Source organism: Salmo salar, unplaced genomic scaffold, assembly GCF_905237065.1.
Source record: "Salmo salar unplaced genomic scaffold, Ssal_v3.1, whole genome shotgun sequence".
Taxonomy (NCBI): domain Eukaryota; kingdom Metazoa; phylum Chordata; class Actinopteri; order Salmoniformes; family Salmonidae; genus Salmo; species Salmo salar.
The window spans coordinates 68,731-94,418 of record NW_025548409.1 but is presented as its reverse complement, the minus strand read 5'-3'; the positions used below and the strand labels follow the sequence as shown (position 1 = coordinate 94,418).

At 48.5% G+C, this 25,688-nt stretch overlaps 1 protein-coding gene across 2 annotated transcripts in view; it reads right to left on the bottom strand.

Annotated features, from left to right (window-relative positions):
* Positions 1 to 25,381, bottom strand: part of LOC123733059 (nuclear pore complex protein Nup50) — a 30,790-nt gene extending 5,409 nt beyond the window's left edge. For both annotated transcript variants that reach the window (XM_045712338.1, XM_045712337.1), the window contains exons 1-6: positions 25,229 to 25,381; positions 24,142 to 24,224; positions 14,559 to 14,642; positions 12,707 to 12,929; positions 5,238 to 5,912; positions 112 to 193 (exon numbers count right to left, since the gene is read on the bottom strand). In XM_045712338.1, the coding sequence (XP_045568294.1) occupies positions 112 to 193; positions 5,238 to 5,912; positions 12,707 to 12,929; positions 14,559 to 14,642; positions 24,142 to 24,210 (1,133 nt within the window). In that variant the 5' untranslated portion in view covers positions 24,211 to 24,224; positions 25,229 to 25,381. The remainder of the gene's footprint in view (positions 1 to 111; positions 194 to 5,237; positions 5,913 to 12,706; positions 12,930 to 14,558; positions 14,643 to 24,141; positions 24,225 to 25,228) is intronic.
* Positions 25,382 to 25,688: the final 307 nt, after the last annotated feature.

The following is a 25,688-nucleotide window of genomic DNA, read 5'->3' as shown; positions in this document are numbered from 1 at the left end:
TACATTCCATTGGATGTTTCTAACACTTATATAGGAGATCCTACAGATGTATTAGAGACATATTTATTATTATTAGTATTTTTATTTTAAATGTTTCTGTAAACGACCTACTTCTTGGAGTAAAAGGCGTCAGTCTCCTTGATCTCCTGGACTTCCACTTTGGGCGGTTCGTCCGATTCCTCCCCGTTTTCATCTACGGGGCGACAAGGAAGAGACGGGCAGACGTTATGTAGAGCACGAAACATTATTTCATTAATAAAATAATAAAGAAGAAACCAAGTGTCCGATGTACAGATGAAACCAAACATACGACCTAAATCCCCTTTAAGAATATTCACTAGTTATTTTCCACAATGACCTTACATGTGAGCTCAGACCCTTGAATGTGATATCAAATAAAAATAGATTTAAATCACTGGGATTAAAAACCTGAATGTGAGATTTTAGAGAGGTTGTGTTGTCTATCACTAGCAGCACCATATCACCAGGTAACATTCTGGGTGTGTTGTCTATCACTAGCAGCACCATATCACCAGGTAACATTCTGGGTGTGTTGTCTATCACTAGCAGCACCATATCACCAGGTAACATTCTGAGGATGTTGTCTATCACTAGCAGCACCATATCACCAGGTAACATTCTGGGTGTGTTGTCTAACAGCACCACATCACCAGGTAACATTCTGGGTGTGTTGTCTATCAGCACCATATCACCAGGTAACATTCTGAGTATGTTGTCTAACAGCACCATATCACCAGGTAACATTCTGGGTGTGTTGTCTATCACTAGCAGCACCATATCACCAGGTAACATTCTGGGTGTGTTGTCTAGCAGCACCATATCACCAGGTAACATTCTGGGTGTGTTGTCTATCACTAGCAGCACCATATCACCAGGTAACATTCTGAGGATGTTGTCTATCACTAGCAGCACCATATCACCAGGTAACATTCTGGGTGTGTTGTCTATCAGCACCATATCACCAGGTAACATTCTGAGTATGTTGTCTAACAGCACCATATCACCAGGTAACATTCTGGGTGTGTTGTCTATCACTAGCAGCACCATATCACCAGGTAACATTCTGGGTGTGTTGTCCATCACTAGCAGCACCATATCACCAGGTAACATTCTGGGTGTGTTGTCTAGCAGCACCATATCACCAGGTAACATTCTGGGTGTGTTGTCTATCACTAGCAGCACCATATCACCAGGTAACATTCTGAGGATGTTGTCTATCACTAGCAGCACCATATCACCAGGTAACATTCTGGGTGTGTTGTCTAACAGCACCACATCACCAGGTAACATTCTGGGTGTGTTGTCTATCACTAGCAGCACCATATCACCAGGTAACATTCTGAGGATGTTGTCTATCACTAGCAGCACCATATCACCAGGTAACATTCTGGGTGTGTTGTCTATCACTAGCAGCACCATATCACCAGGTAACATTCTGGGTGTGTTGTCTAGCAGCACCATATCACCAGGTAACATTCTGAGTGTGTTGTCTATCACTAGCAGCACCATATCACCAGGTAACATTCTGAGGATGTTGTCTATCAGCACCATATCACCAGGTAACATTCTGAGTGTGTTGTCTATCACTAGCAGCACCATATCACCAGGTAACATTCTGAGTGTGTTGTCTAGCAGCACCATATCACCAGGTAACATTCTGGGTGTGTTGTCTACCACTAGCAGCACCATATCACCAGGTAACATTCTGGGTGTGTTGTCTATCACTAGCAGCACCATATCACCAGGTAACATTCTGGGTGTGTTGTCTATCACTAGCAGCACCATATCACCAGGTAACATTCTGGGTGTGTTGTCTAACAGCACCATATCACCAGGTAACATTCTGAGGATGTTGTCTATCACTAGCAGCACCATATCACCAGGTAACATTCTGGGTGTGTTGTCTATCACTAGCAGCACCATATCACCAGGTAACATTCTGGGTGTGTTGTCTATCACTATCAGCACCATATCACCAGGTAACATTCTGGGTGTGTTGTCTATCACTAGCAGCACCATATCACCAGGTAACATTCTGGGTGTGTTGTCTAACAGCACCACATCACCAGGTAACATTCTGGGTGTGTTGTCTATCAGCACCATATCACCAGGTAACATTCTGGGTGTGTTGTCTATAAGCACCATATCAACAGGTAACATTCTGGGTGAGTTGTCTATCACTAGCAGCACCATATCACCAGGTAACATTCTGGGTGTGTTGTCTAACAGCACCACATCACCAGGTAACATTCTGGGTGTGTTGTCTATCACTAGCAGCACCATATCACCAGGTAACATTCTGAGGATGTTGTCTATCACTAGCAGCACCATATCACCAGGTAACATTCTGGGTGTGTTGTCTATCAGCACCATATCACCAGGTAACATTCTGGGTGTGTTGTCTATCAGCACCATATCACCAGGTAACATTCTGGGTGTGTTGTCTATCAGCACCATATCACCAGGTAACATTCTGGGTGTGTTGTCTATCACTAGCAGCACCATATCACCAGGTAACATTCTGGGTGTGTTGTCTATCACTAGCAGCACCATATCACCAGGTAACATTCTGGGTGTGTTGTCTAACAGCACCATATCACCAGGTAACATTCTGGGTGTGTTGTCTAACAGCACCATATCACCAGGTAACATTCTGGGTGTGTTGTCCATCACTAGCAGCACCATATCACCAGGTAACATTCTGAGGATGTTGTCTATCACTAGCAGCACCATATCACCAGGTAACATTCTGGGTGTGTTGTCTAACAGCACCACATCACCAGGTAACATTCTGGGTGTGTTGTCTATCACTAGCAGCACCATATCACCAGGTAACATTCTGGGTGTGTTATCTAGCAGCACCATATCACCAGGTAACATTCTGGGTGTGTTGTCTATCACTAGCAGCACCATATCACCAGGTAACATTCTGGGTGTGTTGTCTATCACTAGCAGCACCATATCACCAGGTAACATTCTGGGTGTGTTGTCTAACAGCACCATATCACCAGGTAACATTCTGGGTGTGTTGTCTATCAGCACCATACCACCAGGTAACATTCTGGGTGTGTTGTCTATCAGCACCATACCACCAGGTAACATTCTGGGTGTGTTGTCTAGCAGCACCATATCACCAGGTAACATTCTGGGTGTGTTGTCTATCACTAGCAGCACCATATCACCAGGTAACATTCTGGGTGTGTTGTCTAACAGCACCATATCACCAGGTAACATTCTGGGTGTGTTGTCCATCACTAGCAGCACCATATCACCAGGTAACATTCTGGGTGTGTTGTCTAGCAGCACCATATCACCAGGTAACATTCTGGGTGTGTTGTCTATCACTAGCAGCACCATATCACCAGGTAACATTCTGGGTGTGTTGTCTATCACTAGCAGCACCATATCACCAGGTAACATTCTGGGTGTGTTGTCTATCAGCACCATACCACCAGGTAACATTCTGGGTGTGTTGTCTATCAGCACCATACCACCAAGGAACATTCTGGGTGTGTTGTCTATCAGCACCATACCACCAGGTAACATTCTGGGTGTGTTGTCCATCACTAGCAGCACCATATCACCAGGTAACATTCTGGGTGTGTTGTCTATCACTAGCAGCACCATATCACCAGGTAACATTCTGGGTGTGTTGTCTAGCAGCACCATATCACCAGGTAACATTCTGGGTGTGTTGTCTAGCAGCACCATATCACCAGGTAACATTCTGGGTGTGTTGTCTATCACTAGCAGCACCATATCACCAGGTAACATTCTGGGTGTGTTGTCTAGCAGCACCCATATCACCAGGTAACATTCTGGGTGTGTTGTCTAGCAGCACCATATCACCAGGTAACATTCTGGGTGTGTTGTCTAGCAGCACCATATCACCAGGTAACATTCTGGGTGTGTTGTCTATCACTAGCAGCACCATATCACCAGGTAACATTCTGGGTGTGTTGTCTATCACTAGCAGCACCATATCACCAGGTAACATTCTGGGTGTGTTGTCCATCACTAGCAGCACCATATCACCAGGTAACATTCTGGGTGTGTTGTCTATCACTAGCAGCACCATATCACCAGGTAACATTCTGGGTGTGTTGTCTATCACTAGCAGCACCATATCACCAGGTAACATTCTGGGTGTGTTGTCTATCACTAGCAGCACCATATCACCAGGTAACATTCTGGGTGTGTTGTCTAGCAGCACCATATCACCAGGTAACATTCTGGGTGTGTTGTCTAGCAGCACCATATCACCAGGTAACATTCTGGGTGTGTTGTCTATCACTATCAGCACCATATCACCAGGTAACATTCTGGGTGTGTTGTCTATCAGCACCATATCACCAGGTAACATTCTGGGTGTGTTGTCTATCACTAGCAGCACCATATCACCAGGTAACATTCTGGGTGTGTTGTCTATCACTAGCAGCACCATATCACCAGGTAACATTCTGGGTGTGTTGTCTATCACTAGCAGCACCATATCACCAGGTAACATTCTGGGTGTGTTGTCCATCACTAGCAGCACCATATCACCAGGTAACATTCTGGGTGTGTTGTCTAGCAGCACCATATCACCAGGTAACATTCTGAGTATGTTGTCTATCAGCACCATATCACCAGGTAACATTCTGGGTGTGTTGTCTATCACTAGCAGCACCATATCACCAGGTAACATTCTGGGTGTGTTGTCCATCACTAGCAGCACCATATCACCAGGTAACACTCTGGGTGTGTTGTCTATCACTAGCAGCACCATATCACCAGGTAACATTCTGGGTGTGTTGTCTAGCAGCACCATATCACCAGGTAACATTCTGGGTGTGTTGTCCATCACTAGCAGCACCATATCACCAGGTAACATTCTGAGGATGTTGTCTATCACTAGCAGCACCATATCACCAGGTAACATTCTGAGGATGTTGTCTATCACTAGCAGCACCATATCACCAGGTAACATTCTGGGTGTGTTGTCTATCACTAGCAGCACCATATCACCAGGTAACATTCTGAGGATGTTGTCTATCACTAGCAGCACCATATCACCAGGTAACATTCTGGGTGTGTTGTCTATCACTAGCAGCACCATATCACCAGGTAACATTCTGGGTGTGTTGTCTAGCAGCACCACATGATATCACAGCTGTCAGGACAGTAAAGTATAATATTTATATTACCCTACATACATTAAATCTTCCATATCGTACCTGTTGTCTGGGTGGGGGCAGCCTCAGCTTTGGCCCCACTGAAGGAGAAGGCAGGAGGTGCAGCACCTCCGAACAGAGAGGTGGAGAAGACACTGGGAGCTCCTCCGGAGCTCAGAGACCCCAACGCTGAGCTGCTCCGCTTCTGGTCCAAGTTAAAGCTGATGCCAGCGGGGATCGGAGAGGGAGCGACGGCTGAGCTTTCCACCGGGTCCTTGTCCTTACTGAAGGAGAACAGCGGCGCCGTGGCTGTCGAGCCAGCGGTACCAGAGGAGGAGGGTGGCGGCGGTGGTGGTGCTGCCCGCTTCTCCTCTGATCCCCCCGCATCGCTACGGCTCTCTGAGCTCCCGTCCGCCACCGCCACAGCAGCTCCCGTCACAGCTCCACTCCCTCCACTCCCTCCGTATTTCTTATCGATGCTGGCCAGGTGCTTTTCATAGTCTCTGAAGATGGGGTTCAGGTCACAGAGAGGGTTTCCGTTGACGTGCTTGGTGATCCAGTCCCTGACGGAGCAGTTGAGAGCTGTGAGCTGCCTGCTGTATTCCCGGGTGTTACCGCTGTTAGAGGAGAGAGGGGAGCTGGAGATGAGAGACTGACTGGAAACCACGGGGGACGAACCATTAGACCGCTGCCCCGCGATGACAGCACTGGAGGAGGGACCGCTGAATGTTAATGAACCTAGGAGAGGAGGAGGAGGATGGGGATAGGAGGGATAGAGGAGAGGAGGAGGGGGAGAGAGGAGAGGAGAGGAAGAGAGGAGGGGATAGAGGAGAGGAGGATAGAGGAGAGGAGGATAGAGGAGAGGAGGATAGAGGAGGAGGGGGGATAGAGGAGAGGAGGAGGGGGGATAGAGGAGAGGAGGGGGATAGAGGAGAGGAGGGGGATAGAGGAGAGGAGGGGGATAGAGGAGAGGAGGAGGGGGAGAGAGGAGAGGAGAAGAGGAGGGGGGAGAGAGGAGAGGAGAAGAGGAGGGGGAGAGAGGAGAGGAGAAGAGGAGAGGGGGATAGAGGAGAGGAGGATAGAGGAGAGGAGGATAGAGGAGGAGGGGGATAGAGGAGAGGAGGGGGATAGAGGAGAGGAGGGGGGGATAGAGGAGAGGAGGGGGGATAGAGGAGGGAGGGGGATAGAGGAGGGAGGGGGATAGAGGAGAGGAGGGGGATAGAGGAGAGGAGGGGGATAGAGGAGAGGAGGGGGGATAGAGGAGAGGAGGGGGGGATAGAGGAGAGGAGGGGGATAGAGGAGAGGAGGGGGGGATAGAGGAGAGGAGGGGGATAGAGGAGAGGGGGATAGAGGAGAGGGGGACAGAGGAGAGGAGGGACAGAGGAGAGGAGGGGGAAGATAGAGGAGAGGGAGGGGGGATAGAGGAGGTGGGACAGAGGAGAGGAAGAGGGGGATAGAGGAGAGGAGGAGAGGGGATAGAGGAGAGGAGGAGGGGGATAGAGGAGAGGGGATAGAGGAGAGGGGATAGAGGAGAGGAGGAGGGGTGATAGAGGAGAGGGGATAGAGGAGAGGAGGAGAGGGGATAGAGGAGAGGGGATAGAGGAGAGGGGATAGAGGAGAGGGGATAGAGGAGAGGGGATAGAGGAGAGGAGGAGGGGTGATAGAGGAGAGGGGATAGAGGAGAGGAGGAGGGGTGATAGAGGAGAGGGGATAGAGGAGAGGAGGAGAGGGGATAGAGGAGAGGAGGAGAGGGGATAGAGGAGAGGAGGAGAGGGGATAGAGGAGAGGAGGAGAGGGGATAGAGGAGAGGAGGAGGGGGATAGAGGAGAGGAGGAGAGGAGAGGGGATAGAGGAGAGGAGGAGGGGGGATAGAGGAGAGGAGGAGAGGGGATAGAGGAGAGGGGATAGAGGAGAGGAGGAGGGGGGATAGAGGAGAGGAGGAGAGGGGATAGAGGAGAGGAGGAGAGGGGATAAGGGGGAGAGGAGGAGGTGAAGAGAGAACCAGAACGTAAACGTTACAGCAGAGAGAGAAGCAGTGATACCTCAGAGCCTTAAGGCTTCAGCATGAGTCACACGGCACCGTTTGTCCATTTTGAGACGCTGTAGCCTGTAAACACTTCCTCAAAAAACAGTCCAGATTTCATCTAAGATAACTCAAGACATACAATATATTTCTACATCTGACTAGGATGTTTGGTGCAGAATTTCTCAAGTGAAAACATTTGCATGAAAACTAGCCTGTCACTGAGTGACAAACAGATCTGTGAAGAATCATGCCGCAGACCAAAACATCACAAAATGGCGTCATCCATATATGGACAAACTGTTTCAGATGGGAAGCACGCGGAGGCCCTCAGTATGCCCTGTGTTTCAGATGGGAAGCCCTCAGTATGCCCTGTGTTTCAGATGGGAAGCCCTCAGTATGCCCTGTGTTTCAGATGGGAAGCCCTCAGTATGCCCTGTGTTTCAGATGGGAAGCCCTCAGTATGCCCTGTGTTTCAGATGGGAAGCCCTCAGTATGCCCTGTGTTTCAGATGGGAAGCCCTCAGTATGCCCTGTGTTTCAGATGGGAAGCCCTCAGTATGCCCTGTGTTTCAGATGGGAAGCCCTCAGTATGCCCTGTGTTTCAGATGGGAAGCCCTCAGTATGCCCTGTGTTTCAGATGGGGAAGCCCTCAGTATGCCCTGTGTTTCAGATGGGAAGCCCTCAGTATGCCCTGTGTTTCAGATGGGAAGCCCTCAGTATGCCCTGTGTTTCAGATGGGAAGCCCTCAGTATGCCCTGTGTTTCAGATGGGAAGCCCTCAGTATGCCCTGTGTTTCAGATGGGAAGCCTTCAGTATGCCCTGTGTTTCAGATGGGAAGCCCTCAGTATGCCCTGTGTTTCAGATGGGAAGCCCTCAGTATGCCCTGTGTTTCAGATGGGAAGCCCTCAGTATGCCCTGTGTTTCAGATGGGAAGCCCTCAGTATGCCCTGTGTTTCAGATGGGAGGCCCTCAGTATGCCCTGTGTTTCAGATGGGAGGCCCTCAGTATGCCCTGTGTTTCAGATGGGAGGCCCTCAGTATGCCCTGTGTTTCAGATGGGAAGCCCTCAGTATGCCCTGTGTTTCAGATGGGAAGCCCTCAGTATGCCCTGTGTTTCAGATGGGAAGCCCTCAGTATGCCCTGTGTTTCAGATGGGAAGCCCTCAGTATGCCCTGTGTTTCAGATGGGAAGCCCTCAGTATGCCCTGTGTTTCAGATGGGAAGCCCTCAGTATGCCCTGTGTTTCAGATGGGAGGCCCTCAGTATGCCCTGTGTTTCAGATGGGAGGCCCTCAGTATGCCCTGTGTTTCAGATGGGAGGCCCTCAGTATGCCCTGTGTTTCAGATGGGAAGCCCTCAGTATGCCCTGTGTTTCAGATGGGAAGCCCTCAGTATGCCCTGTGTTTCAGATGGGAAGCCCTCAGTATGCCCTGTGTTTCAGATGGGAGGCCCTCAGTATGCCCTGTGTTTCAGATGGGAAGCCCTCAGTATGCCCTGTGTTTCAGATGGGAAGCCCTCAGTATGCCCTGTGTTTCAGATGGGAAGCCCTCAGTATGCCCTGTGTTTCAGATGGGAGGCCCTCAGTATGCCCTGTGTTTCAGATGGGAAGCCCTCAGTATGCCCTGTGTTTCAGATGGGAAGCCCTCAGTATGCCCTGTGTTTCAGATGGGAAGCCCTCAGTATGCCCTGTGTTTCAGATGGGAAGCCCTCAGTATGCCCTGGTGTTTCAGATGGGAAGCCCTCAGTATGCCCTGGTGTTTCAGATGGGAAGCCCTCAGTATGCCCTGTGTTTCAGATGGGAAGCCCTCAGTATGCCCTGTGTTTCAGATGGGAAGCCCTCAGTATGCCCTGTGTTTCAGATGGGAAGCCCTCAGTATGCCCTGTGTTTCAGATGGGAAGCCCTCAGTATGCCCTGGTGTTTGACGGTAGAGAAGGAGAGCTATGTGGCAGTGACAGCAGAGCGAGAGACGGACGAGCGAGAGACGGACGGCGAGAGACGGAGAGCGAGAGACGGAGGGCGAGAGACGGAGGCGAGAGACGGAGGGCGAGAGACGGAGAGCGAGAGACGGAGGCGAGAGACGGAGGGCGAGAGACGGACGGCGAGAGACGGAGGGCGAGAGACGGAGGGCGAGAGACGGAGGGCGAGAGACGGAGGGCGAGAGACGGAGGGCGAGAGACGGAGGGCGAGAGACGGACGGCGAGAGACGGACGGCGAGAGACGGAGGTCGAGAGACGGAGGGCGAGAGACGGAGGGCGAGAGACGGACGGCGAGAGACGGACGGCGAGAGACGGACGGCGAGAGACGGAGGGCGAGAGACGGAGGGCGAGAGACGGAGGGCGAGAGACGGAGGGCGAGAGACGGACGGCGAGAGACGGACGGCGAGAGACGGACGGCGAGAGACGGAGGGCGAGAGACGGACGGCGAGAGACGGAGGGCGAGAGACGGACGGCGAGAGACGGACGGCGAGAGACGGAGGGCGAGAGACGGACGGAGAGAGACGGAGAGCGAGAGACGGACAGCGAGAGACGGAGAGCGAGAGACGGAGAGCGAGAGACGGACGGCGAGAGACGGAGAGCGAGAGACGGACGGCGAGAGACGGACGGCGAGAGACGGACGGAGAGAGACGGAGGGCGAGAGACGGACAGCGAGAGACGGAGAGCGAGAGACGGACGGAGAGAGACGGAGAGCGAGAGACGGACGGCGAGAGACGGACGGCGAGAGACGGACGGCGAGAGACGGACGGCGAGAGACGGACGGAGAACGAACAAGTCCTAGACTAACTGACTACTGGAGCATCTCTGTTCTGTCATTCTGCCCTCAGGCACCACACTGGGAGAGGAGCCGCCACACACAGCGAACCCCACTGATTCAGCTCCATTATCCTGTAATACCAGATCCACAGAGGGAACCCCACTGATTCAGCTCCATTATCCTGTAATACCAGATCCACACAGCGAACCCCACTGATTCAGCTCCATTATCCTGTAATACCAGATCCACAGAGGGAACCCCACTGATTCAGCTCCATTATCCTCATACCAGATCCACAGAGGGAACCCCACTGATTCAGCTCCATTATCCTGTAATAGCAGATCCACAGAGGGAACCCCACTGATTCAGCTCCATTATCCTGTAATAGCAGATCCACAGAGGGAACCCCACTGATTCACCTCCATTATCCTGTAATACCAGATCCACAGAGGGAACCCCACTGATTCAGCTCCATTATCCTGTAATAGCAGATCCAGAGGGAACCCCACTGATTCAGCTCCATTATCCTCATACCAGATCCACAGAGGGAACCCCACTGATTCAGCTCCATTATCCTGTAATACCAGATCCACAGAGGAACCCCACTGATTCAGCTCCATTATCCTATAATACCAGATCCACAGAGGGAACCCCACTGATTCAGCTCCATTATCCTGTAATACCAGATCCACAGACGGAACCCCACTGATTCAGCTCCATTATCCTGTAATACCAGATCCACAGAGGGAACCCCACTGATTCAGCTCCATTATCCTGTAATACCAGATCCACAGAGGGAACCCCACTGATTCAGCTCCATTATCCTGTAATACCAGATCCACAGAGGGAACCCCACTGATTCAGCTCCATTATCCTGTAATACCAGATCCACAGAGGGAACCCCACTGATTCAGCTCCATTATCCTGTAATACCAGATCCACAGAGGGAACCCCACTGATTCAGCTCCATTATCCTGTAATACCAGATCCACAGAGGGAACCCCACTGATTCAGCTCCATTATCCTGTAATACCAGATCCACAGAGGGAACCCCACTGATTCAGCTCCATTATCCTGTAATACCAGATCCACAGAGGGAACCCCACTGATTCAGCTCCATTATCCTCATACCAGATCCACAGAGGGAACCCCACTGATTCACCTCCATTATCCTGTAATACCAGATCCACAGAGGGAACCCCACTGATTCAGCTCCATTATCCTGTAATACCAGATCCACAGAGGGAACCCCACTGATTCAGCTCCATTATCCTGTAATACCAGATCCACAGAGGGAACCCCACTGATTCAGCTCCATTATCCTGTAATACCAGATCCACAGAGGGGAACCCCACTGATTCAGCTCCATTATCCTGTAATACCAGATCCACAGAGGGAACCCCACTGATTCAGCTCCATTATCCTGTAATACCAGATCCACAGAGGGAACCCCACTGATTCAGCTCCATTATCCTGTAATACCAGATCCACAGAGGGAACCCCACTGATTCAGCTCCATTATCCTGTAATACCAGATCCACAGAGGGAACCCCACTGATTCAGCTCCATTATCCTGTAATACCAGATCCACAGAGGGAACCCCACTGATTCAGCTCCATTATCCTGTAATACCAGATCCACAGAGGGAACCCCACTGATTCAGCTCCATTATCCTGTAATACCAGATCCACAGAGGGAACCCCACTGATTCACCTCCATTATCCTGTAATACCAGATCCACAGAGGGAACCCCACTGATTCAGCTCCATTATCCTGTAATACCAGATCCACAGAGGGAACCCCACTGATTCACCTCCATTATCCTGTAATACCAGATCCACAGAGGGAACCCCACTGATTCAGCTCCATTATCCTGTAATACCAGATCCACAGAGGGAACCCCACTGATTCAGCTCCATTATCCTGTAATACCAGATCCACAGAGGGAACCCCACTGATTCATCTCCATTATCCTGTAATACCAGATCCACAGAGGGAACCCCACTGATTCAGCTCCATTATCCTCATACCAGATCCACAGAGGGAACCCCACTGATTCAGCTCCATTATTCTGTAATACCAGATCCACAGAGGGGAACCCCACTGATTCAGCTCCATTATCCTGTAATACCAGATCCACAGAGGGAACCCCACTGATTCAGCTCCATTATCCTGTAATACCAGATCCACAGAGGGAACCCCACTGATTCAGCTCCATTATCCTGTAATACCAGATCCACAGAGGGAACCCCACTGATTCAGCTCCATTATCCTGTAATACCAGATCCACAGAGGGGAACCCCACTGATTCAGCTCCATTATCCTGTAATACCAGATCCACAGAGGGAACCCCACTGATTCAGCTCCATTATCCTGTAATACCAGATCCACAGAGGGAACCCCACTGATTCAGCTCCATTATCCTGTAATACCAGATCCACAGAGGGAACCCCACTGATTCAGCTCCATTATCCTGTAATACCAGATCCACAGAGGGAACCCCACTGATTCAGCTCCATTATCCTGTAATACCAGATCCACAGAGGGAACCCCACTGATTCAGCTCCATTATCCTGTAATACCAGATCCACAGAGGGAACCCCACTGATTCAGCTCCATTATCCTGTAATACCAGATCCACAGAGGGAACCCCACTGATTCAGCTCCATTATCCTCATACCAGATCCCGCTGAACAATGGAGGATTTTCAAAAGTTATACTAACGGACTTGCACATTAACAATCAATCAGTCTCTTACCTGGTGTGGCGGTGGTCTTGGTGGCAGTAGGCGAGGTGAACCCCGTGAAGGCTGGAGTGACGGGTTTGACGCTGTTCCCATTGGACAGTCCAGACAGGGGTTTGAACCCTACCCGCGTTACGAACCCGGAGAAGGTCGCGACCCCCCCAGCAGCTGGCCCGGGTCCAGACGTAGGGGCCAGGGAGAAACCTTTAAACACTTTGAACGCTCCTCCACTCTGCCCCTGTAGGCAGAAAAGACAGGAAGTAAACAAATGATTCACTAGGAAACTGGATGCTTCCATCGCCCTCCATTAGGCTAAAACATCACCGGAGGGGGGGGGGGGCGCTTTAAAAAAGGACTTCTGGCATCCAAGGAAGGAAGGAAGGAAGGAAGGAAGGAAGGAAGGACTGCTTGTCTTGGGTTAAAGTAAAGCTGGAAGGAAGGAAGGAAGGAAGGAAGGAAGGAAGGAAGGAAGGAAGGAAGGAAGGAAGGAAGGAAGGAAGGAAGGAAGGAAGGAAGGAAGGAAGGAAGGAAGGAAGGAAGGAAGGGACTGCTTGCCTTGGGTTAAAGTAAAGCTGGGAGGAAGGGACTGCTGAATTGGGTTAAAGTAAAGCTGGGAGGAAGGGACTGCTGAATTGGGTTAAAGTAAAGCTGGGAGGAAGGGACTGCTGAATTGGGTTAAAGTAAAGCTGGGAGGAAGGGACTGCTGAATTGGGTTAAAGTAAAGCTGGGAGGAAGGGACTGCTGAATTGGGTTAAAGTAAAGCTGGGAGGAAGGGACTGCTGAATTGGGTTAAAGTAAAGCTGGGAGGAAGGGACTGCTGAATTGGGTTAAAGTAAAGCTGGGAGGAAGGGACTGCTGAATTGGGTTAAAGTAAAGCTGGGAGGAAGGGACTGCTGAATTGGGTTAAAGTAAAGCTGGGAGGAAGGGACTGCTGAATTGGGTTAAAGTAAAGCTGGGAGGAAGGGACTGCTGAATTGGGTTAAAGTAAAGCTGGGAGGAAGGGACTGCTGAATTGGGTTAAAGTAAAGCTGGGAGGAAGGGACTGCTGAATTGGGTTAAAGTAAAGCTGGGAGGAAGGGACTGCTGAATTGGGTTAAAGTAAAGCTGGGAGGAAGGGACTGCTGAATTGGGTTAAAGTAAAGCTGGGAGGAAGGGACTGCTGAATTGGGTTAAAGTAAAGCTGGGAGGAAGGGACTGCTGAATTGGGTTAAAGTAAAGCTGGGAGGAAGGGACTGCTGAATTGGGTTAAAGTAAAGCTGGGAGGAAGGGACTGCTGAATTGGGTTAAAGTAAAGCTGGGAGGAAGGGACTGCTGAATTGGGTTAAAGTAAAGCTGGGAGGAAGGGACTGCTGAATTGGGTTAAAGTAAAGCTGGGAGGAAGGGACTGCTGAATTGGGTTAAAGTAAAGCTGGGAGGAAGGGACTGCTGAATTGGGTTAAAGTAAAGCTGGGAGGAAGGGACTGCTGAATTGGGTTAAAGTAAAGCTGGGAGGAAGGGACTGCTGAATTGGGTTAAAGTAAAGCTGGGAGGAAGGGACTGCTGAATTGGGTTAAAGTAAAGCTGGGAGGAAGGGACTGCTGAATTGGGTTAAAGTAAAGCTGGGAGGAAGGGACTGCTGAATTGGGTTAAAGTAAAGCTGGGAGGAAGGGACTGCTGAATTGGGTTAAAGTAAAGCTGGGTTGTGTTCAGTAGCCACTAAAACTGAAGAAAACATGAAAACAGGGATGCAGTTACCACCTGAACTTATGCAATAAGAAACGCTTGTTCTTTCTCCTAATGAACATGACCCAGGTTTCCCCCCTCTGACTGACAGACAGACAGCATGCAGTGAGCTAGTTCCTGTTGGTTAGTCAGTCAGGAAGCCTACCTCTGAACCAGCAGCACGACGCTTGGCCTTCTTGATGGGCCTGCTCTTCATCACATCGTCACTAGCGATGGAAAACATCCCTGCCTGATGAACACCATCAGAAAACGATTAGAAATAGGATCAAATATGTACAGTCCATCCTCACTGTGTAATATAGTCCGTCCTCACTGTGTAATATAGTCCGTCCTCACTGTGTAATATAGTCCGTCCTCACTGTGTAATACAGTCCGTCCTCACTGTGTAATATAGTCCGTCTTCACTGTGTAATATAGTCCGTCCTCACTGTGTAATATAGTCCGTCCTCACTGTGTAATATAGTCCGTCCTCACTGTGTAATATAGTCCGTCCTCACTGTGTAATATAGTCCGTCCTCACTGTGTAATATAGTCCGTCCTCACTGTGTAATATAGTCCGTCCTCACTGTGTAATATAGTCCGTCCTCACTGTGTAATATAGTCCGTCCTCACTGTGTAATATAGTCCGTCTTCACTGTGTAATATAGTCCGTCCTCACTGTGTAATATAGTCCGTCCTCACTGTGTAATACAGTCCGTCCTCACTGTGTAATACAGTCCGTCCTCACTGTGTAATACAGTCCGCCCTCACTGTGTAATACAGTCCGCCCCTCACTGTGTAATACAGTCCGCCCTCACTGTGTAATACAGTCCGCCCTCACTGTGTCATACAGTCCGCCCTCACTGTGTCATACAGTCCGCCCTCACTGTGTCATACAGTCCGCCCTCACTGTGTCATACAGTCCGCCCTCACTGTGTCATACAGTCCGCCCTCACTGTGTCATACAGTCCGCCCTCACTGTGTCATACAGTCCGCCCTCACTGTGTCATACAGTCCGCCCTCACTGTGTCATACAGTCCGTCCTCACTGTGTCATACAGTCCGTCCTCACTGTGTCATACAGTCCGTCCTCACTGTGTCATACAGTCCGTCCTCACTGTGTCATACAGTCCGTCCTCACTGTGTCATACAGTCCGTCCTCACTGTGTCATACAGTCCGTCCTCACTGTGTCATACAGTCCGTCCTCACTGTGTCATGCAGTCCGTCCTCACTGTGTCATACAGTCCGTCCTCACTGTGTCATACAGTCCGTCCTCACTGTGTCATACAGTCCGTCCTCACTGTGTCATACAGTCCGTCCTCACTGTGTCATACAGTCCGTCCTCACTGTGTCATGCAGTCCGTCCTCACTGTGTCATACAGTCCGTCCTCACTGTGTCGTACAGTCCGTCCTCACTGTGTCATAGCAGTCCGTCCTCACTGTGTCATACAGTCCGTCCTCACTGTGTGTCTACAGTCCGTCCTCACTGTGTCATACAGTCCGTCCTCACTGTGTCATACAGTCCGTCCTCACTGTGTCATACAGTCCGTCCTCACTGTGTCATACAGTCCGTCCTCACTGTGTCATACAGTCCGTCCTCACTGTGTCATACAGTCCGTCCTCACTGTGTCATACAGTCCGTCCTCACTGTGTCATACAGTCCGTCCTCACTGTGTCATATAGTCCGTCCTCACTGTGTCATATAGTCCGTCCTCACTGTGTCATATAGTCCGTCCTCACTGTGTCATATAGTCCGTCCTCACTGTGTCATATAGTCCGTCCTCACTGTGTCATATAGTCCGTCCTCACTGTGTCATATAGTCCGTCCTCACTGTGTCATATAGTCCGTCCTCACTGTGTCATATAGTCCGTCCTCACTGTGTCATATAGTCCGTCCTCACTGTGTCATATAGTCCGTCCTCACTGTGTCATATAGTCCGTCCTCACTGTGTCATATAGTCCGTCCTCACTGTGTCATATAGTCCGTCCTCACTGTGTCATATAGTCCGTCCTCACTGTGTAATATAGTCCGTCCTCACTGTGTAATATAGTCCGTCCTCACTGTGTAATATAGTCCGTCCTCACTGTGTAATATAGTCCGTCCTCACTGTGTAATATAGTCCGTCCTCACTGTGTAATATAGTCCGTCCTCACTGTGTAATATAGTCCGTCCTCACTGTGTAATATAGTCCGTCCTCACTGTGTAATATAGTCCGTCCTCACTGTGTAATATAGTCCGTCCTCACTGTGTAATATAGTCCGTCCTCACTGTGTAATATAGTCCGTCCTCACTGTGTAATATAGTCCGTCCTCACTGTGTAATATAGTCCGTCCTCACTGTGTAATATAGTCCGCCCTCACTGTGTAATATAGTCCGCCCTCACTGTGTAATATAGTCCGCCCTCACTGTGTAATATAGTCCGCCCTCACTGTGTAATATAGTCCGTCCTCACTGTGTAATATAGTCCGTCCCTCACTGTGTAATATAGTCCGTCCTCACTGTGTAATATAGGCTAGTTGAGAACAAGTCCTTTATTTAACCAGGTAGGCTAGTTGAGAACAAGTCCTTTATTTAACCAGGTTAGGCTAGTTGAGAACAAGTTCTCATTTACAACTGCGACCTGGCCAAGATAAAGCAAAGCAGTGTGACACTGAAAACAACAACACAGAGTTACACATGGAGTAAACAAGCGTACAGTCAATAATACAGTAGAGAAAAAAGAAAGTCTATATACAGTGTGTGTAAATGGAGTGAGGAGGTAAGGCAATAAATGAGCCGTAGTAGCAAAGTAATTACAATTTAGCAGATTAACACTGGACTGATAGATGAGCAGATGATGATGTGTAAGTAGTGATACTGGTGTGCAAAAGAGCAGAAAGTAAATAAAAACAATATGGGGATGAGGTAGGTAGATTGGGTGGGCTGTTTACAGATGGACTATGTACAGCTGCAGCGATCGGTTAGCTGCTCTGACAGCTGATGTTTAAAGTTAGTGAGGGAAATATAAGTCTCCAGCTTCAGCGATTTTTGCAATTCGTTCCAGTCACTGGCAGCAGAGAACTGGAAGGAAAGGCGGCCAAAGGAGGTGTTGGCTTTGGGGATGACCAGTGAGATATACATGCTGGAGCGCGTGCTACGGGTGGGTGTTGCTATGGTGACCAGTGAGCTGAGATAAGGCGGAGCTTTACCTAGCATAGACTTATAGATGACCTGGAGCCAGTGGGTTTGGTGACGAGTATGTAGCTAGGGCCAGCCAACGAGAGCATACAGGTCGCAATGGTGGGTAGTATATGGGGCTTTGGTGACAAAACGGATGGCACTGTGATAGACTGCATCCAGTTTGCTGACTAGGGCATTGGAAGCTATTTTGTAGATGACATCGCCGAAGTCGAGGATCGGTAGGATGGTCAGTTTTACGAGGGTAAGTTTGGCGGCATGAGTGAAGGAGGCTTTGTTGCGAAATAGGAAGCCAATTCTAGATTTGATTTTGGATTGGAGATGTTTAATAGGAGTCTGGAAGGAGTGTTTACAGTCTAACCAGACACCTAGGTATTTGTAGTTGTCCACATATTCTAGGTCAGAACCGTCCAGAGTAGTGATGCTAGTCGGGCGGGCGGGTGCGGGCAGCGAACGGTTGAAAAGCATGCATTTGGTTTTACTAGCATTTAAGAGCAGTTGGAGGCCATGGAAGGAGTGTTGTATGGCATTGAAGCTCATCTGGAGGGTTAACACAGTGTCCAAAGAGGGGCCAGAAGTATACAGAATGGTGTCGTCTGCGTAGAGGTGGATCAGGGAATCACCCGCAGCAAGAGCGACATCGTTGATATATACAGAGTAAAGAGTCGGCCCGAGAATTTAACCCTGTGGTACCCCCATAGAGACTGCCAGAGGTCCAGACAGTAGGCCCTCCGATTTGACACACTGAACTCTATCTGAGAAGTAGTTGGTGAACCAGGCGAGGCAGTCATTTGAGAAACCAAGGCTGTTGAGTCTGCTGATAAGAATGTGGTGATCGAGTCGAAAGCCTTGGCCAGGTCGATGAAAACGGCTGCACAGTAATGTCTTTTATCGATGACGGGTTATGATATCGTTTAGGACCTTGAGCGTGGCTGAGGTGTTACCCATGACCAGCTCGGAAACCGGATTGCACAGCGGAGAAGGTACGGTGGGATTCGAAATGGTCAGTGATCTGTTTATTAACTTGGCTTTCGAAGACTTTAGAAAGGCAGGGCAGGATGGATATAGGTCTATAGCAGTTTGGGTCTAGAGTGACCCCCCCTTTGAAGACGGGGGTTCTACAACATTGAATCAACATGGTGTTTTGACAAGCTTCTTTGTAACCTCAGTGACTCGGGGCTAACCGATAAACTAAACTATTTTATTTCCTTACCAACCTCCTGATCTGTTTCGGAGAGCTTGCCTTCTGCCGAGGCAGCGTAGCTCCAATACTGGAGCTGGTCCCGTGGTTGATTCAGAGAGGTAGAACCTCAAACATTACTGTGAAGCCGTTGTCTTTAACCTTCTCATTTTATAACCTAGCTTTGCTCCTATGGGGGGGGGAGACGACACTCAACATGGCCGCCAGTCCTCCCATTATACCACCAGCCGTTCTAGTCATTCTATTTCTATAGCAGCACATGCAGTCAGGAGCAGAGGAGAGAAAATGTGTGTTTAAAAAAATACACAAAACTCATAAAACGTAACTCATAGGTAGACCGCTGTCATCCAAAACTCTACACCAATCACTGAAGGCCTATCCAACCCCTCCACACCAATCACTGAAGGCCTATCCAACCACCTATCCAACCCCCTCCATACCAATCACTGAAGACCTATCCAACCCCTCCATACCAATCACTGAAGACCTATCCAACCCCCTCCACACCAATCACTGAAGGCCTATCCAACCCCCTCCATACCAATCACTGAAGACCTATCCAACCCCCTCCATACCAATCACTGAAGGCCTATCCAACCCCCTCCACACCAATCACTGAAGGTCTATCCAACCCCTATCCAACCCCTCCATACCAATCACTGAAGACCTATCCAACCCCCTCCACACCAATCACTGAAGACCTATCCAACCCCTATCCAACCCCCTCCACACCAATAACTGGCCTATCCAACCCCCTCCACACCAATAACTGGCCTATCCAACCCCTCCATACCAATCACTGAAGGTCTATCCAACCCCCTCCACACCAATCACTGAAGGCCTATCCAACCCCTCCATACCAATCACTGAAGGCCTATCCAACCCCTCCACACCAATCACTGAAGACCTATCCAACCCCTCCACACCAATCACTGAAGGCCTATCCAACCCCTATCCAACCCCTCTATACCAATCACTGAAGGTCTATCCAACCCCCTCCATACCAATCACTGAAGGCCTATCCAACCCCTCCACACCAATCACTGAAGGCCTATCCAACCCCCCTCCACACCAATCACTGAAGGCCTATCCAACCCCCTCCACACCAATCACTGAAGTCCTATCCAACCTCCTCCACACCAATCCCTGCAGACCTTTCCAACCCCCTCCACACCAATCACTGAAGGCCTATCCAACCCCCTCCACACCAATCACTGAAGGTCTATCCAACCCCCTCCACACCAATCACTGAAGGCCTATCCAACCCCCTCCACACCAATCACTGAAGTCCTATCCAACCTCCTCCACACCAATCCCTGCAGACCTTTCCAACCCCCTCCACACCAATCACTGAAGGCCTATCCAACCCCCTCCACACCAATCACTGAAGGCCTATCCAACCCCCTCCACACCAATCACTGAAGGCCTATCCAACCCCCTCTATACCAATCACTGAAGGCCTATCCAACCCCTATCCAACCCCCCTCCATACCAATCACTGAAGGCCTATCCAACCCCTCCATACCAATCACTGAAGGCCTATCCAACCCCCTCCACGCAAATCACTGAAGGTCTATCCAACCCCCTCCACACCAATCACTGAAGACCTATCCAACCCCTCCACACCAATCACTGAAGACCTATCCAACCCCCTCCACACCAATCACTGAAGGTCTATCCAACCCCCCTCCACACCAATCACTGAAGGTCTATCCAACCCCCCTCCATACCAATCACTGAAGGCCTATCCAACCCCTCCACACCAATCACTGAAGGCCTATCCAACCCCCTCCACACCAATCACTGAAGACCTATCCAACCCCCTCCACACCAATCACTGAAGGCCTATCCAACCCCTAACCAACCCCCTCCACACCAATCACTGAAGACCTATCCAACCCCCTCCATACCAATCACTGAAGGCCTATCCAACCCCCCTCTATACCAATCACTGAAGGCCTATCCAACCCCTATCCAACCCCCTCCATACCAATCACTGAAGGCCTATCCAACCCCTCCATACCAATCACTGAAGGCCTATCCAACCCCCTCCACGCAAATCACTGAAGGTCTATCCAACCCCCTCCACACCAATCACTGAAGACCTATCCAACCCCTCCACACCAATCACTGAAGACCTATCCAACCCCTCCACACCAATCACTGAAGGTCTATCCAACCCCCTCCACACCAATCACTGAAGGTCTATCCAACCCCTATCCAACCCCCTCCATACCAATCACTGAAGGCCTATCCAACCCCCTCCACACCAATCACTGAAGGCCTATCCAACCCCCCTCCACACCAATCACTGAAGACCTATCCAACCCCCTCCACACCAATCACTGAAGGCCTATCCAACCCCTAACCAACCCCCTCCACACCAATCACTGAAGACCTATCCAACCCCTCCATACCAATCACTGAAGGCCTATCCAACCCCCTCCACACCAATCACTGAAGACCTATCCAACCCCCTCCATAGCAATCACTGAAGGCCTATCCAACCCCCTCCACACCAATCACTGAAGGCCTATCCAACCCCTCCACACCAATCACTGAAGGCCTATCCAACCCCCTCCACACCAATCACTGAAGGCCTATCCAACCCCTATCCAACCCCCTCCACACCAATCACTGAAGGCCTATCCAACCCCTCCACACCAATCACTGAAGACCTATCCAACCCCTATCCAACCCCTCCATACCAATCACTGAAGGCCTATCCAACCCCCTCCACACCAATCACTGAAGGCCTATCCAACCCCCTCCACACCAATCACTGAAGACCTATCCAACCCCCTCCATACCAATCACTGAAGGCCTATCCAACCCCCTCCACACCAATCACTGAAGGCCTATCCAACCCCCTCCACACCAATCACTGAAGGTCCTATCCAACCCCTCCACACCAATCACTGAAGACCTATCCAACCCCCTCCATACCAATCACTGAAGGCCTATCCAACCCCCTCCACACCAATCACTGAAGACCTATCCAACCCCCTCCACACCAATCACTGAAGGTCTATCCAACCCCTCCACACCAATCACTGAAGACCTATCCAACCCCTCCACACCAATCACTGAAGACCTATCCAACCCCTCCACACCAATCACTGAAGACCTATCCAACCCCTCCACACCAATCACTGGCCTATCCAACCCCTCTATACCAATCACTGAAGGCCTATCCAACCCCTCCACACCAATCACTGAAGGTCTATCCAACCCCCTCCATACCAATCACTGAAGGCCTATCCAACCCCTCCACACCAATCACTGAAGGCCTATCCAACCCCCTCCACACCAATCACTGAAGGCCTATGTAACCCCTCCACACCAATCACTGAAGGCCTATCCAACCCCTCCACACCAATCACTGAAGGCCTATCCAACCCCCTCCACACCAATCACTGAAGACCTATCCAACCCCCCTCCACACCAATCACTGAAGGTCTATCCAACCCCTCCACACCAATCACTGAAGACCTATCCAACCCCTCCACACCAATCACTGAAGGCCTATCCAACCCCTCCACACCAATCACTGAAGACCTATCCAACCCCTATCCAACCCCCTCCACACCAATCACTGAAGGTCTATCCAACCCCCTCCACACCAATCACTGAAGACCTATCCAACCCCCTCCACACCAATCACTGAAGGCCTATCCAACCCCTCCACACCAATCACTGAAGGTCTATCCAACCCCTCCACACCAATCACTGAAGACCTATCCAACCCCCTCCACACCAATCACTGAAGACCTATCCAACCCCTCCATACTAAATCAGATAACTGTTTTTACACCACATGCAGTTGTCTATTTATTATAATTTCGTGGGGATGCTGAAACTATTGAAAACAGCCAACAACAGAAAGGGAGACTAATAATTTTGTACTAGTTACTTGGCAGGATGTGTTAAAAGCCTGAACCCCCGGGACATGTTCCTGCAGGCTGTGTATTATTATACAGTCAATATAGTTTATCAGAAAAAAGAAATCTACAAAAATCTCTGAAACTGGAAACACTCATCTCCCTCACTAGCTTTAAGCACCAGCTGTCAGAGCAGCTCACAGATCACTGCACCTGTACATAGCCCATCTATAATTTAGCCCAAACAACTACCTCTTCCCCTACTGTATTTATTTAGTTTATTTTGCTCCTTTGCACCCCATTAACTCTATTTCTACTTTGCACTTTCTTCTACTACAAATCTACCATTCCAGTGTTTTACTTGCTATATTGTATTTACTTTGCCACCACGGACTTTTTTTGCCTTTACCTCCCTTATCGCACCTCATTTGCTCACATTGTATATAGACTTATTTTTCTACTGTATTATTGACTGTATGTTTGTTTTATTCCATGTGTAACTCTGTGTTGTTGTATGTTGTCAAACTGCTTTGCTTTATCTTGGCCAGGTCGCAGTTGTAAATGAGAACTTGTTCTCAACTAGCCTACCTGGTTAAATAAAGGACTTGTTCTCAACTAGCCTACCTGGTTAAATAAAGGACTTGTTCTCAACTAGCCTACCTGGTTAAATAAAGGACTTGTTCTCAACTAGCCTACCTGGTTTAAATAAAGGACTTGTTCTCAACTAGCCTACCCTGGTTAAATAAAGGACTTGTTCTCAACTAGCCTACCTGGTTAAATAAAGGACTTGTTCTCAACTAGCCTACCTGGTTAAATAAAGGACTTGTTCTCAACGAGCCTACCTGGTTAAATAAAGGACTTGTTCTCAACTAACCTACCTGGTTAAATAAAGGACTTGTTCTCAACTAGCCTACCTGGTTTAAATAAAGGACTTGTTCTCAACTAGCCTACCTGGTTAAATAAAGGACTTGTTCTCAACTAGCCTACCTGGTTTAAATAAAGGACTTGTTCTCAACTAGCCTACCCTGGTTAAATAAAGGACTTGTTCTCAACTAGCCTACCTGGTTAAATAAAGGACTTGTTCTCAACTAGCCTACCTGGTTTAAATAAAGGACTTGTTCTCAACTAGCCTACCTGGTTAAATAAAGGACTTGTTCTCAACTAGCCTACCTGGTTTAAATAAAGGACTTGTTCTCAACTAGCCTACCTGGTTAAATAAAGGACTTGTTCTCAACTAGCCTACCTGGTTAAATAAAGGACTTGTTCTCAACTAGCCTACCTGGTTAAATAAAGGACTTGTTCTCAACTAGCCTACCTGGTTAAATAAAGGACTTGTTCTCAACTAGCCTACCTGGTTAAATAAAGGACTTGTTCTCAACTAGCCTACCTGGTTTAAATAAAGGACTTGTTCTCAACTAGCCTACCTGGTTTAAATAAAGGTGAAATAAATAAATCAGTGAGGCTGTAGAAACACAGTGAAACAACCCACCTCCTCTCCATCATCCTCCTGGTCCCAGTTCCGGTCAGTCAGTTCTTTATCAGCAATCCTCTTCGCCATGACAACGCTGCTCTCTGGAAGACAACACAAGAGATAGTCGAGACACACACACACACACACACATTAATCCAAATGTGATTATTAACATATACACTTAAAAAAAAAATGTAGAGTTATTTAATAAGTGAGTTCTAGTGGTACATGATACAAGTTTACTATAAAACAAATACAATAAAACACTAGAGAATGTCAATAACAATATTTCAACATCAGGGACCTGGACGAACTAATGAACTCCAGTAAACTAAAGTTAACTACAGTAACTAGTTAATTAAGGTGAGTGATTTCCCCCCCATGTCCTGTTAAGACTGAGTTGATGTAGCTAGTTACTAGTAGCTAACTAGCGTTGATACTGATTTAAAAATCACACAAATTGTTGTACAAGAGAGTGAAAGTTGAGGACAAAAAAAGAGCACATATATATATATGTTCTTGTTTAGTGAATAGTTATGAGCTGCTAATTCTGAAATATCACCACAGGTAACTTTAGCTTGTACCATTACTATGGCTAAATGCCTGGTAGTAGCTAGCTAGATGTAATACTAGTTAGCTAACTAACGTTACATATAATCCAGTACGTATTTTCTCTTTTTGGTTTTTAAGGATCATTTCACCAACCATTTGTGGGTGGATTTCCTTTCCCTAATGTTAGCAAACTTTAATAAAAATGTGTGTCAATTTCAAAAGACAAAAGTAGCTAGCCGACTAAAGTTGGCGAACATCAACTGCCGGTAGCATGTAGCTAGCAAGCTAACTAGCTAGTTCGCTAACCAATTTAGCAATTTAGCTAGTTTTTTTTTGCATTATAGATCGGTATCTTTTAGGCACCGTCGTGTAGAGTAACGTTTAAAAAAGTGTACTTTGTGTGTTTTAGCATGGCCTTATAAACAACATATTATTCCATGCTAGCTACTGTAGCATCACCGTCAATAACATGAACAACCATGAAGTCTCCTGCTAGCTGTGTTTTATAGGCCAACTACTGCTCCGATATCATTACATATAAAAGTTAACGTACCTTTTCCCTAATTAATTAAAATGTTTTCGATAAAACAACCCCCTTGATAGTAAAAACAAGTCCGAATTTCTATTAAACTTTGAATTGTCGCTGGGTGTCCGATCAGCGAGGAAGAAGCAAAGCGAGAGGTTTTACTCCACCCACGGAAATAGTGATTTATTTTGTTGTTATGGGGGTCAATGAGAGAGGTGTAGAATTTGGGTTTAATAAACTTATTAAAATGTAATTGCTAATTTGCTACATGAGCTTTTATTTATTTTGGCGGAATATAAGTTTCGTAATGGTTAGGCTGTAACCAATGCACTGATAAAAGTGGACGGATTTACTATTTCGTGAACTTGATTAATAAAAAATAAATAATAAAAAAAACAACGACTTTATGGTATTTATATGTGTATCTGCCCTCTCAGACCTCAGACTGCGTTTACACGCACACAATAATGCGATTATTATGGATAGT